General features: G+C 32.6%; 1 protein-coding gene across 11 annotated transcripts in view; it reads right to left on the bottom strand.

Annotated features, from left to right (window-relative positions):
* The window catches only part of Lar (tyrosine-protein phosphatase Lar), a 248844-nt gene that overhangs the window by 15163 nt on the left and 220552 nt on the right, over positions 1-13129 (bottom strand). For 10 of the 11 annotated variants that reach the window (XM_080158791.1, XM_080158793.1, XM_080158790.1 and 7 more), the window contains 3 exons: positions 6588-6742; positions 4596-4791; positions 190-311 (listed from right to left, as the gene is read on the bottom strand). In XM_080158791.1, the coding sequence (XP_080014917.1) occupies positions 190-311; positions 4596-4791; positions 6588-6742 (473 nt within the window). Of the gene's footprint in view, positions 1-189; positions 312-449; positions 558-4595; positions 4792-6587; positions 6743-13129 lie in introns of those variants that run through there. The other variant, XM_080158794.1, reaches the window with a different exon arrangement.

The raw sequence follows: 13129 nt of genomic DNA, 5'->3' as shown, positions 1-13129 counted from the left end.
ATTTTAGGAGGGTGATGGTAACCTCTCCCAAAATTGTTATAAACCTTCCCAGGACCTATGAGAAGCTACATCGTAAAAAGAACCATTTCAGTTCAGCGGATTCTTCGGTAAAGACAGACATACAGATAGATAGACCTCCTGTTGCTTTTATAATGGATTGTTTTATAGAAAGAAGAAAACAATAATTACCTTCCCATCTCTGCTTTAACATTGGACAGGTTCTTAAATTCCAGCTCCATGGGAGTTATATTATCACCAGGATCTGTCTGTAGCAAGGACTGGATATGTTGGTGTAGGTTTCTAGCTGGTACCTGAATAAAGTATAGTTATATTATCACCAGGATCTGTCTGTAGCAAGGACTGGATATGTTGGTGTAGGTTTCTAGCTGGTACCTGAATAAAGTATAGTTATATTATCACCAGGATCTGTCTGTAGCAAGGACTGGATATGTTGGTGTAGGTTTCTAGCTGGTACCTGAATAAAGTATAGTTATATTATCACCAGGATCTGTCTGTAGCAAGGACTGGATATGTTGGTGTAGGTTTCTAGCTGGTACCTGAATAAAGTATAGTTATATTATCACCAGGATCTGTCTGTAGCAAGGACTGGATATGTTGGTGCAGGTTTCTAGCTGGTACCTGAATAAAGTATAGTTATATTATCACCAGGAACTGTCTGTAGCAAGGACTGGATATGTTGGTGCAGGTTTCTGGCGGGAACCTGAAAAGGTTTAGTTTTTGAAAAGGACTTCATTAAGGGGGTAAATTTTTCCGCATATCTTCCGTAAAGCTGGATGTAACCTTTAAGTCAAGTGCTCTTAATATAGGGAGTCAAATTTTTTCGCGTATTTTCCGTAAAGATGTGTGAAACCTTTTAGTCAATTGCTCTTATGAAGTCAAACTGTTCTTAATTTTGACAAAATGTATATATGAAAAATTTTGGTATAGTCCCTTTTGTAGCAACGCACCTAAAGGGGCCATTCTTCGTATATTTCACAGTAGCTTTTCTCATATTTCTAGCCTCTGCGGGGAGCTCTAACCCTGCGGGGCCAATTGCCTAACACAGTGGGGCAATCACCTAACCCAATATAACTTAACCTAACCTAAAATACATTTTAAAAATACGACAAATCGCCACAAAAGGGACTATTCCCGAAAAATTTACTTCCTTTATTCTGAAGTGTAATTCAACATAATCATCATATTCTCATGGTTCAACTTGTTTGTTAAAAGAAAACATAATTATTATTTAAGTTATATTTCCTTGCTTAAATACAAATTTCTTATATATATTTTTGCAGGATGGAAGGGGACAATCAGCTATTTATTAAACTAGTCCCCAAAGTATTCTAATAAAGTTTTCTTATTCGTTATCTTAACAACTTTGGGTACTTAAATGAATTTTGATTGGTTGGTTCATTAAGTTGAGTGTCTAAACGTTAGAACCACAAATTGTAATCTACAGAAAGGGGTAATTTTGTGTATCATCATTTGATCCCTGATATTCTTGAGTTTGTGAATATATTCATTTTCAATTAATAGTACCTAACTTTAAAGGATGGGTATTTTTGGAAAGCTAAAAAAAGCAAAAAAGCTTATTTTATCCCTAACATGAAGAAAACAAACAATTTCATAGTTAACTTTTGCTTGTTAGGTTAATAACAGTAAGTGTTTTAGAGTAAAGAAGTTAAATTCTGGAGTCAAAATTATTTGCTCCCAAGTGACCTGTCTTTACATACATACATACACAATATTATTCCATTTTACTTTCATATGTTTAATAACAAGGATGACACCATGTATAAGAACGACACAAACAAACGAACACTTACACTTGTAGAGTGCTATAACTGAATATGCAAAATATTAAAGCATAAGTCTAAACAAAATTCTAGGTAAGTTTATTTCAAAACTTCTTAAATACAGGATACTGTTTAAGGACATACTTACATTTTTAGGATTTGATTATAGAGATGCTTTGCTTATAACATTGTTGTAACAGGAAGCAGATAGTTAAATATCAGATGAGTAGGATAATTTTAACATACAAAAAATTGTTGTTAAAAATCAGAGGTGAAAAGAAAATTTGACTCACTAAAATCAGTTTGCCTCACTAAAAATTTAGAGGGGATAACTGATTTTAGTGAGGCAAAAGGGATAAGACAATGGCCGATGAAATAATGTATATCTTCAATGTTCTAGGACACATATCAAACCAGGGATAAGACATTGATCTATAAAAGGATGTACCTCCCCAATGATTATACACAAAATGACCCCTTTGTAGATTACAATTGGTGGTTGAAACGTTTGGACACTCATCTAAACGAACGAACCAATCAAAATTCAATCTGGGTAAACAATGTTGTTAAGCCGCTAACGAATAAGATAACGTTATTTTAAGACTTTGGGTACTACTGAAATAAACAGCCCATTGTCCACTCCCTCCCTTGATAATATGTTAGTTTATGAGCGGAGGAATTTCAATTAGACAACTGAAGAGGGTAAAAATTGACACTTGGAATGCTAATATATGAGAAACATTCTACACTCAACTTAATGAGATACAAAACCCTGGCAAATTTAAGTCTAAATAGGACTCAGGAAGGCAGGGGACATTAAACTGTAAATGATACTGGTACCCAAAGTTTTATAAGAATGTCATCCTATTTGTTTGCTCAAACACTTTCACTTTTATTAAATCTAGTTTGGTTAGTAGCAGTGTTCAAACTTTTCAACCAATAATTATGATCAGAAAAAGATAATTTGATTTTAAAAATTAAGGGTACATATTCAAACAACTCATAGTATAATCTCTTAAAATATTTAGATATACCAAAAAAGTGTCCTCAACTAGTTATGTATTTGAAATCTAAATAAAACATATAAAGTAAAATCTATTTGATCACAAAGTTTTTCTTAGAGAAATAATTTCCTCTTTTTTTTAATCATGATAAAATTATTTAAAAATAATCTTTTTACATGTCATTGTCTAGCTGCGGAAATAATGATATTAATAGTTATTTCTTTCATCGTATTATAAACGGCTTTCCGCGGATATAGAATGTACAATTATAAGATTAAAACAAGTTTTTTTTAGCCCCGAGATGCCGAAGGCACGGGCTAAAAAAACTGGTTTTAATCTTATGATTGTACATTTCTATATTCGTAGAAAACCGGATTTAATACGATGCTAGACATAGTTTTTTCGTATGGATGAGAACCGGTTCCTATCCACCGGATTCGAATGAATACGAGAAAAACTCTTATTATGTTTCCATTCTAAAATTTGTGAATAGAACTCATGAATTCTGACTTAATGGAATAATTTTCAAAAGTTTGTATCAAATTTCTGTCGGAGATAATGCCAAAGGACCCCACAATTCTTTTGTGGACCAAACCCCGCCCCACCCCCCCCCCCCCCTTCAGGTTAAGGAGATCAAATCTAACCTTAGACAGAATGATTTCGCGGATTGATAGGTAAACTGACACAAAGTGGTTAAAATAAAATGTTATTTTTTAGGGGGGGGGGGGGCTTGTCAGATGAAAAATTATGAACAAAAAAAAATCGGCCAGTGATTTTAGGTTCTTTTCTGTCCTTTCCCGTTTTAGTCTTCTAATTGTTTTGCATATTGGATTAACTTAATTCTAGCCTGCAACGGCTAAATTATATTAATATTTACAATATGAAGGGGGGTGGGGAGGGTCATGAGTGGTCCTGTTGCGTAAAAAGAGATTCTACGAAGAGAATAAAGTTTGCCCCAAACATAACTTATCAATGCATAGCAACAACATAACTTGTTTTTACATGGGCGGGCAGATTTTTTAAATTAAGAATTATTGATAAATAATGCAGAAAGAGAGGGGACTATGAAATGTTTATTACACTAGTCTCCAAAGTTTTATAACATTAACAAAGTTCTCTTATACGTTGGCTTAACAAATTTGGGGACTTTATTAAACTTTGATTGGTTGGGTTATTTAGTTGAGTATCCAAAAGTTTCAACCACTTATTGTAATCTACAGATGTAATAATTTTGTGTATAATCATTGGGAATGTACATCAATTTATCGGACATTGTCTTACCCCTTTAGATCTCTGACTGTACGGCCTAAACGCTTTAATCAATTTTACTAGTGCACTTTTCATCTGGCTAATAAAGATAATTTTTATTAAATCAATTAATATTTCTATCAATATTAATTTGCAATGCTTTAGCAACATAAATTTAGAACCAAAAAGTTAAAAAATATGAAGTCATTTTGTAAAGGCAATCTTATCGTAGGAAAAATTAAAAGTAAATAATATAAACTAGAAGCCAAGGAGGGAGGGGACATTGGGCTGTTTATTACACTAGTCCCCAAAGTTTTATAATAACGTTTTCTTAATAGTCTGCTTAAAAACTTTGGGGACTTTTAATGAATTTTGATTGGTTGGTTTCTTAAGTTTAAACGTTTCAACCACTAATTTTAATCTACAGAAGGGGTAATTTTGTGTGTCATCATTAGGGATGTTCATCAATTAATCAGCCATTGTCTTATCCCTTTAGATCCCTAGAAAGATGATATCTCCTTCTGGTAGAATGAAAATTTACCTCAGTGTTGCCAGCCAGAATAGCCTCTAGCAGGGCATCATGGATAAATATATACTGGTCCTCTGTCTGGACCATGTAGTTGCGCTGCGCCCTCAGGCAGGTCACGTGACCGTACACGTCCACGGTGCGCTCGTGCTTGATCCGCTGCAGCATCGAGTCTATGACGATGAAGGCACCGGTTCTACCAACTCCAGCACTGAAACAAACAATCAAAGTTAGAAACATAAAATTATTCTTTCATAATAAATTGGAATTAATATAAAAAACATAGATTATAAAGGATACCAGCGACTGCGCACTCTAGAAGCCTCTAGGGGCACATAAGGTGGGAGAGAGGCGGGGGGGAAGTCTACTCCCCTCCCCCCCTAATTTTCAATATAAGTTTAAAAATACAAAGTTAAATCATTTTTGTGAGGGGTAATTTTGTCTTAGGGGTGATTTTCCTTTGGAGGGTGAACATACCCTCCCCAAAATAGTTATAAACCTTCCCTGGACCTATGAGAAGATTCACTGTAAAAGAGAACCAAATAGGTTCAGCATTTAGCGAGATTCTTCAATACAGACAAAAATAACTTACTACTTTATATAATAGGATTATATAATATCACAAGCAATTAACTCTAATTAGAAACTGTTTAATGAAACTATTCCTTTAATCATTTAGCCTAAATATAAACAATAGGGTGGGTCGATTTTGGACATTTTTTTTCTGAGGCCAAAGCGGGGATCTGCACTCAATTTATATAGATATAATACACCCCTGGATGATTTAAAATTTATCCTAAGTCTTAAAACCGCTGACGACCAGACATTCAATTGTATAGCTATTTGTAAATGGGAGTCAAAAATTTATTGCATCAGAACTATGGCTTCATGGTGCTCCCTGGAAATGCCTTGAGGAGCTGAGTCAGGAACTTTTGTCCGTTTCAAAAAATCTCGTTCCTAGCCTGAGAAAATCTAAAAAACCTCTACAAATTGGACAATTCTCAATAAACCATAAAATTTTTTGTTTTTTTAGTGATTTCTAAGGCTAGGAACGAGATATTTTGAAACGGACAAAAGTTCCTGATTCAGCTCCTCAAGGCCTTTCCAGGGAGCACCATGAAGCCATAGTTCTGATTCAAAAAAATTTTGAATGTCGTCTTTGCATACTAATAAGTAATGAATTATATTTTTAAGTGGTCGTGTTCTAAAACTCAATTTTTTAAAATTCTTTTTCGGTCAGAAATGTTTTTAAGGTTAATTTTATCTGTTGCATATCCCCGCTTTGTCTAATTCCAATATGAACCCACCCTAATAAACAACAATAATAATAATGATAATGCACACATGAGATAATGCAGTTTAAATCCACTTCTTTCACTGCCCGGGATTATCTTGTCCGTCTGATCATTCAAAGTCTAAAGTTTTTGTTTATATTTGAAATTTGTGTTGCATTGTGCAATTATGGGTAAGAAGATGGGGGGGGGGGGGGGGGGTCAAATTGCAGTAATTGCTCTTGATAAATAGAATTGGTGTCAAAAGTGCGCTATATATCTTATTAAAATATCTTAGATTAACATTCATTGCTTTTTATTCTAGTCTCTCGGGTAAATGGACAGAAAAGAGCAGAAAAATAGCCAAAACCATATCAAGACTTAAATCAAAAAAAATTCAATCGCCTAAAACCACCCCAGGTCCAATGGAAGGTGAATTGATAACCTAATCGGTTCAGTCGTTATTGAAATTTTAAGCTACAGACAAAAAACTTTACTACTTTATTTAATACATAATTGAAAAACAATTCTAAACATGTCCAAATGCAGCGATGTTATTAGCGGTCCATCCTAATTTATTTCTAAACATAAATTACCCAATAAGTTATGTCAATCTTTATTTCATCTAAACAACAACGCCGTTTTACTAATTGTGTAACTTATTTAAAGGTAATGACAGAACGAAAAACGAAAAGACCAATTTTTAAAATAGTATATTTCAATTGAAATGTGATACCTGCAGTGAGTGACTATAGGTCCGGAATCCGCCGGATTCAGAGTGTGTATCCGCCGGATAAACTGCAGGAACGGGGCCGGATGCTCCGGGACTCCGTGGTCCGGCCAGGCTGTGAACTGGAACTGTTTAATCTCCCTCCTGTCCGTGTAGCCCATCTACAATATATAGTTCTAGTTATTGGAAAATCGGACAAAACCAAATTTAAATATATTATTGTTATTCTATACAAAAGTTTTTTGTTTTCTTTACATATTTATATTGAAACATTTTTAAAATCTTCATTTTTCCAGAATGGCTTCAGATCCAATTAATGTCTGCGGTAATAAAACCGGTTCGCGGGAATGATAACGAATAAATAAGTATCAAATCGCATTATAGACAATTTTCTTCAGAAAACAATATAAACATTAGACAATTAATCCAAAATTTTCCTGTCTGCGGAAAAATGTCTATAACATTCCAACTCAAATGTGTTCTTAAGCTATTGCTTTTATGCCAAAATACATTTGAGGATAAAACTAGATAAAAGTTAGTTTTGTAAATGTTTAAAATTAAAAGTTCTTGTATAACAAATGCTGTCGCAAATATAGGTATTAAATAACTAAAATTCAATCTACCAACCTTACATATAGATCAGCACTGTAAAGCAAAAATATAAAAACAAGGCTAACACTTAGAAATAAAACTGTGCACAAAAAATTTATTTTATAAACATTTACAAGATGAACAATGAACATGTTATTCCAATATGGGTTTGAAACCTATTATTATCCGAAGGATAAGAAATGTTTTTTAGCCACTCTGAAAAATCATGTATCGTATCGTAATATATTCAGTTTTCGAAGAATATAAAATGTAAAATCATAATATTAAAACCAGTATTGTTAGCCCATGTCTTGGGCATCTCGGGTCTAACATTAACTGGTTTAAACTTATAATTGAATATTTTTATATCCGCGGAAAGATGTTTATAATACCGTATCTTGTAAATTATCATAAAATAATTTTTAACGATACATGCAAAGGTGGGTTTTTGAAGGTTATTAATTTTGGATGTGTGGGTTTTTAATGATAGTATATTTTAATATGATTTTGAACGAGATATGTTGACTTTGGCTAAAGATTGCCTTTTATTCCATCCTATTCTTTGTCAAACACTTTTCTTAATTCAAAAATACAAAAAATAAGACTTAAAAGGGGGAGGTCATTTTCTAGTAAATTCCGTAAAGGTGTGTGTGTTATAAGGCCTAAAAATAGTAGTAGAACGATAAGGTGCTCTATATATTTGTATTCCCTATTGAATAGAACAATAGGGAGCACCTTATCGTTCTACTACTATTTTTAGGCCTTATAACACACACACCTTTACACACTTTTACGGAATTTACTAGAAAATGACCTCCCCCTTTCTTTAAAAAATCCTATAATAATTGATAAAAACCAGTGGCGTGCAAAAGGGAGATGTTTGGAAGGTCAGAATTTCTTATTTATCACAGTGAATCGCTGTGCACACCACTTCAAACTAGTTTTGTTTTACTATTCTAAGTAACCAAACTCAACACCTCTCATTCATGAAAAGTTCCTATTACGCCTATAATATTTAGGATTTAGTTTACAATAAGGATAACACGAATTCTACAGATAATTGTGCTGTAAATGAAATTATAAAGTTGTCTTTCCATATGACAAGAATGTAGATTTTAGGTTTTCCTACACAAGAGATATTCATTAGGTTTTACAAAAAAAATGACATAAACTACGTAGTTCCCGAATGGCTTCATTCTTTACTGTAAATATATCTTCAAAGGAAGCCTGCAAGAAATATATCAATCTAGCTGCTGAAGGACTGCCACAAGTAGACCCAATACTCAAAATAACTTCAGCCTTCAACTTCAATAACTTACTTTAAGTTTTGAAATGTCTATAACTTTTTTGTCATTGAAGCTGAAGGCTTCAAAGGGGGGGGGGGGGCGAAAGTGATACTTTTTGAAACCAAAACTAAAAGTCAACAAAGGAACTCAACTAAAAAAAGAGTTACAGGTCTGAGATTTTGCATGGCAGTTGCTTTATAGGGGTAAAATATGGAACTGTGAAGAAACGGCGGCGCAACCGCTGAAAACCGCCGTTTCCCGGCGAAATTTTTTTCCCTTTTCTCGGCGGTTTTCGGCGGTTGCGACGCCGTTTCTTCACAGTTCCATAATGTACCCCTATAAAGCAACTGCCATGCAAAATGTCAGACCTGTAACTCTTTTTTTAGTTGAGTTCCTTTGACTTTTAGTTTTGGTTTCAAAAAGTGTCACTTTCGCCCCCCCCCCTTTTTTGAGTCTACTTGTGGCAATCTTTCAGCAGTTAAAGAGGTGTATTTCTTGCAGGCTTCCTTTAAGAACTGTTAAATTTTTGTTTATTATAATGCATGTCCGTGGTGGTACAAGGATACACATATGAAAGATGAAACAAAAGGATTTAGAAGGGAGAGATTTAGTTTGATCATGATGCATATTCTTATAGGTAAAGGGATAGGTCAAATTTTATTTAATCTTGTGGAATATTTCATGCCAAAAAAGTTATATTATTCAGCCAGTCAAAATACTTTAAAGTGGCATACAATTATATGCTGTCTTGACAACATAAAAGCCTTTCTTGAAAATAATTGTTTAATTTAATGTAAAAAGATCGTGTATGTATGTAGCCTTGGTTCTCCTTTACAGGATAGCTCCTAATAGGTCTTGGGAAGGTATATAACAATTTTGGATTAGAGTAACACCATCCTCCTAAACAAATCGTCCCTAGAAAAAAATGACCACCACCCCAAAACATTTTTTTACTTTTTCTTTTGAAAATATATATGAAAATTGGGTGGGGGGGGGGGGGGTCGACTTCCCTTCTTCTCCCACAATGATCCCTAAAGACCTCTAGGATTGAGTGTAGCCGCTAGTTTAATGTAAAATAAAAGACAGAATTGTTTTTCTTTGTGTGAAATTTTCTATAATAAAGTTTTAAGGTATGTTTTGGGGGTAAAAACATTAAATTTGTTTTGTTGTATTTAGTTAAGTTGAAAAATTTTGGAGTTATACTACAAAGATGACCTAAGCTATTTAATAATTTTATTTCTTTTAATTCCTGAACTTCTACTCCCTTTCCTGTTCTTATACTTTAGTTATATTATGCATTAATCTACCCTGTATGATAAACTTCAACTACACACATACACATACAATCCATACTTACTTACTACATGGTATAACTTGGTAGGGTACATCAATGTATGAGGTTAAACAATAGGCAATAAAGAGTCTTTAATTACCAGGCCTTTGAGCAAAGTTTACAGTATTGTGTTTAAACAACAAACAAGGGATTATATCTAGTTTTATTTACCATACATACTGAAAACTTCTTTTAAATAGAGCTTAGGTGCTTTCACCCAATCCTCCTCCTCTAACCCAATTTCGGTTTTAATACACTTATTTCTAGCCCCTAGCCTCGTACTGTAATGCTAAGAAAAGGAAAAGGAGAGGAGTAATAATTTTTTCCTATTTTTTTTCGAATTACATGATCATTATGTGATTAAACTATTTTTTTTAACTGTCATATTTTAATAACAAAAGCAGGTGCTCATTAATTAAAACTCTTATTTTTAAAAGAGGGGGGTAGGTTTCTGGTAGAATCCGTAAAGGTGTGTGTTTTAAGGCTTAAAAATAGTAGTAGAACGATAATTTTCACTGAATATTTGTATTCCTTATTGAAAAGAACTAAAGACAAATTAAAAAAAAAGTTAACATAAATTTTTATCGTTCTACTACTGTTTTTAACTTATAACACATAACCTTTACGGATTCTACCAGAAACCTACCCCTCTCTCTTTGATACATTCATGCAAATTTTTGGGTTTTTTAAAGTTTAATATTAATACTTTACGAGAAAACATGTCATAAAAATGGCAATATATTCCTAAAAATGTGATAACTGACAACTTTTTTATAGGATTTCCTGAAAAACATACAATAGCCCCTTAAAAAGGTAAACAAAATATTTAATGTTATCCTTTAAATCTTATCCGAAAAAATTTACATTATAGTAACTCAAAATGTTAATTTAAAGACAATCTGGGAAAGCATGCGTTTAAAAGGTGTTTTGGTGATTGGGGTTGGTGCTTTACTGTAAGGTTAAGGTTTGCAACATAAAAATTGATCAACACAATAGTTTTTTAGTCGTAAATATAAATAAAATAATTTTCAGTATGGAATAGAACCGGTTCTCTGCTATACTGGAAAATCATGTATAGCATCGTATTACAGACATTTTTCCACAAAGGAAATTTTCCGAAGGCCCGGGCTAACAAAGCTGTTTTAATCTTTTTTCCATTTTAATATCCGCAGAAAGCTGTCAATAATACGATGTGATAAATGACTATTAAAAAGCTGATCAAAATTGCACATACATCAAAAACGCGGAAAGGTTTTAAAAATTCTGTATATGAAATATAAATAGATTATTAGATTATGAATCTTATTACTTAATGTTGCATAATTAATTATGTTGCATATGTTGGATATTTACCTGCCAACACACCCAGAAGGTTATCAACTTTACAAAGGGGATCAGACACAAATGAGATTTTTTAAGTTTAGATAATTAACAATGCAGGGATCTAAAGGGATAAGACAATAGCCTATAAATTGATGTACATTCCCAATTAAACAAAATTACCCCTTCGGTAGATTACAATTGCGGTTGAAAAGTTGAAACTCAACTGAATGAACCAACAAACCAAAATTTAATAAAAGACCCCAAAGTTGTTAAGGTAACGATTAAGAAAATGTCATTATAAAACTTTATGGACTATTGTAATAAACAGCCCTATGTCCTTTCACTCTCTTTTAGCAATGTGAATCTAACATTTTGAATTTGTATCTATTTGATAAGATATAATAGAAACAAATTTTTAAAGGACAATTTTTATGTTTAACAAAAATTTTAAGTATACAACGAATGGATCCACTGGTTTTTTATATCTAAACTCATCAAACCTAATTAGTGAATTTTCCTCTTTACAGTTCTCACTCTGATTTTCAAAATAGGTTTTTAATTTCAAAAAAAGGAAGTCATTTATTTTTCTCGCGTATTTTCCGTAAAGTTGTGTATTAGCGTTTAGTCAAATGCGCTTATTAAGTCAAACTGTTCTTAATTTTGATCATTTCGTATAGATACATTTGGTCATAATTATGAACAGTTTGACCTAATAAGCACATTTGTCTAAACGCTAACACACAACTTTACACACAAATTACCCTCTTTATCCATTTTGAAATCTCCCTTTTTTAGTTAGAAATATTAAAAGTTAATAAAGTAATGGAACACTCACAAAAGCTGAAGCCAAAAAACCCACGAGGCTAAATAAGCTATAAAAACAAACATTAATACATATTATGAATATTAATATTCTCCTAAGATATTATTATTAGTAGAATATATTGAAACGATAAGCAGGTATAACAAACATAAGCTGTTATGTTACTCTTTGCCGATTCCTGTGCACATCGTTTATTTGAAGATAATCATACTTTTATCCGTACGGTTTTATAATCAAGCTTCCTATAAACAGATATTAGAAAAAAATGTAATAGAAGTTTGACAAAAGCGTTTGATATGTCAAGAAAGGGATGAAATTTTCAAAAAAATAACGATCAATTAATATGACTTTTTTTGAGCTTCTTAACTGTTTATAGGAAGCAATACCTATATGATTTTTTTTTATCTTTCTATGATGTTATAAATTCACTAAACACTTGAAATTACGGGATCTCAACAATAATCCTGTCTCCATTTTATTACAACCCATCTTCAAATAAAAAATGTGGTAGGACATATTGATGATGATTCATAGTAAGCTAATTTAACATCTCAAATACTAATTTAGGCATTTTAATTGTTTTCCCACCAATTTTTATACAATTCTAGCTATATGCATGTTTTGGAACTTGACCTAATATAATTACAGCTTAGAACCTTTCTATATTGCGAAGAAACGAAGTAGCGGGTTCGTTGTATTTTCACAGTAGCTTTTGATAGTTTAATCTAGGTTTGGTAAATAATAATGTTTGCCCCACAGGATTAGGATATTGCCCCCACAGGGGCTAGAAATAGGAGAAAAGCTACTGTGAAAATACGCCGAAACCCACTACTTCGTTTTCTTTTCATGATCCAGATTTTTTCCAAAACATCATATTTGAGATGTAAAAAAAAACAGATTGTACCGTACAAAGGCATAGACAGAAGCACAACAGCTTATTCAGCCAATATTTTACACAAAACTATTGTTATTTTGGTATATGTTTTGTTTCTAAAACTTGCTTTTCTATTTCATGTTAGGTTTTTAATCGGTCCTGCTTTTGTTATTTTAAATAGTAATGTGAAAATATTGGCTGCAGCCCACAGAGGCTATATTATCATAATATTCATTATTATAATAATAAATATACGTATAAATATAATATATTATAGTGTTAAGTGAAGTGTATACTAGGGTGGGGCATGCATGGCAA

This window comes from Acartia tonsa, chromosome 4 (genome assembly GCF_053477335.1).
Source record: "Acartia tonsa isolate MP-2025a chromosome 4, ASM5347733v1, whole genome shotgun sequence".
NCBI classification, from domain to species: Eukaryota; Metazoa; Arthropoda; class Copepoda; order Calanoida; family Acartiidae; genus Acartia; species Acartia tonsa.
The sequence above is the reverse complement of the archived record's forward strand: the minus strand, read 5'-3'. Positions and strand labels throughout refer to the sequence as shown.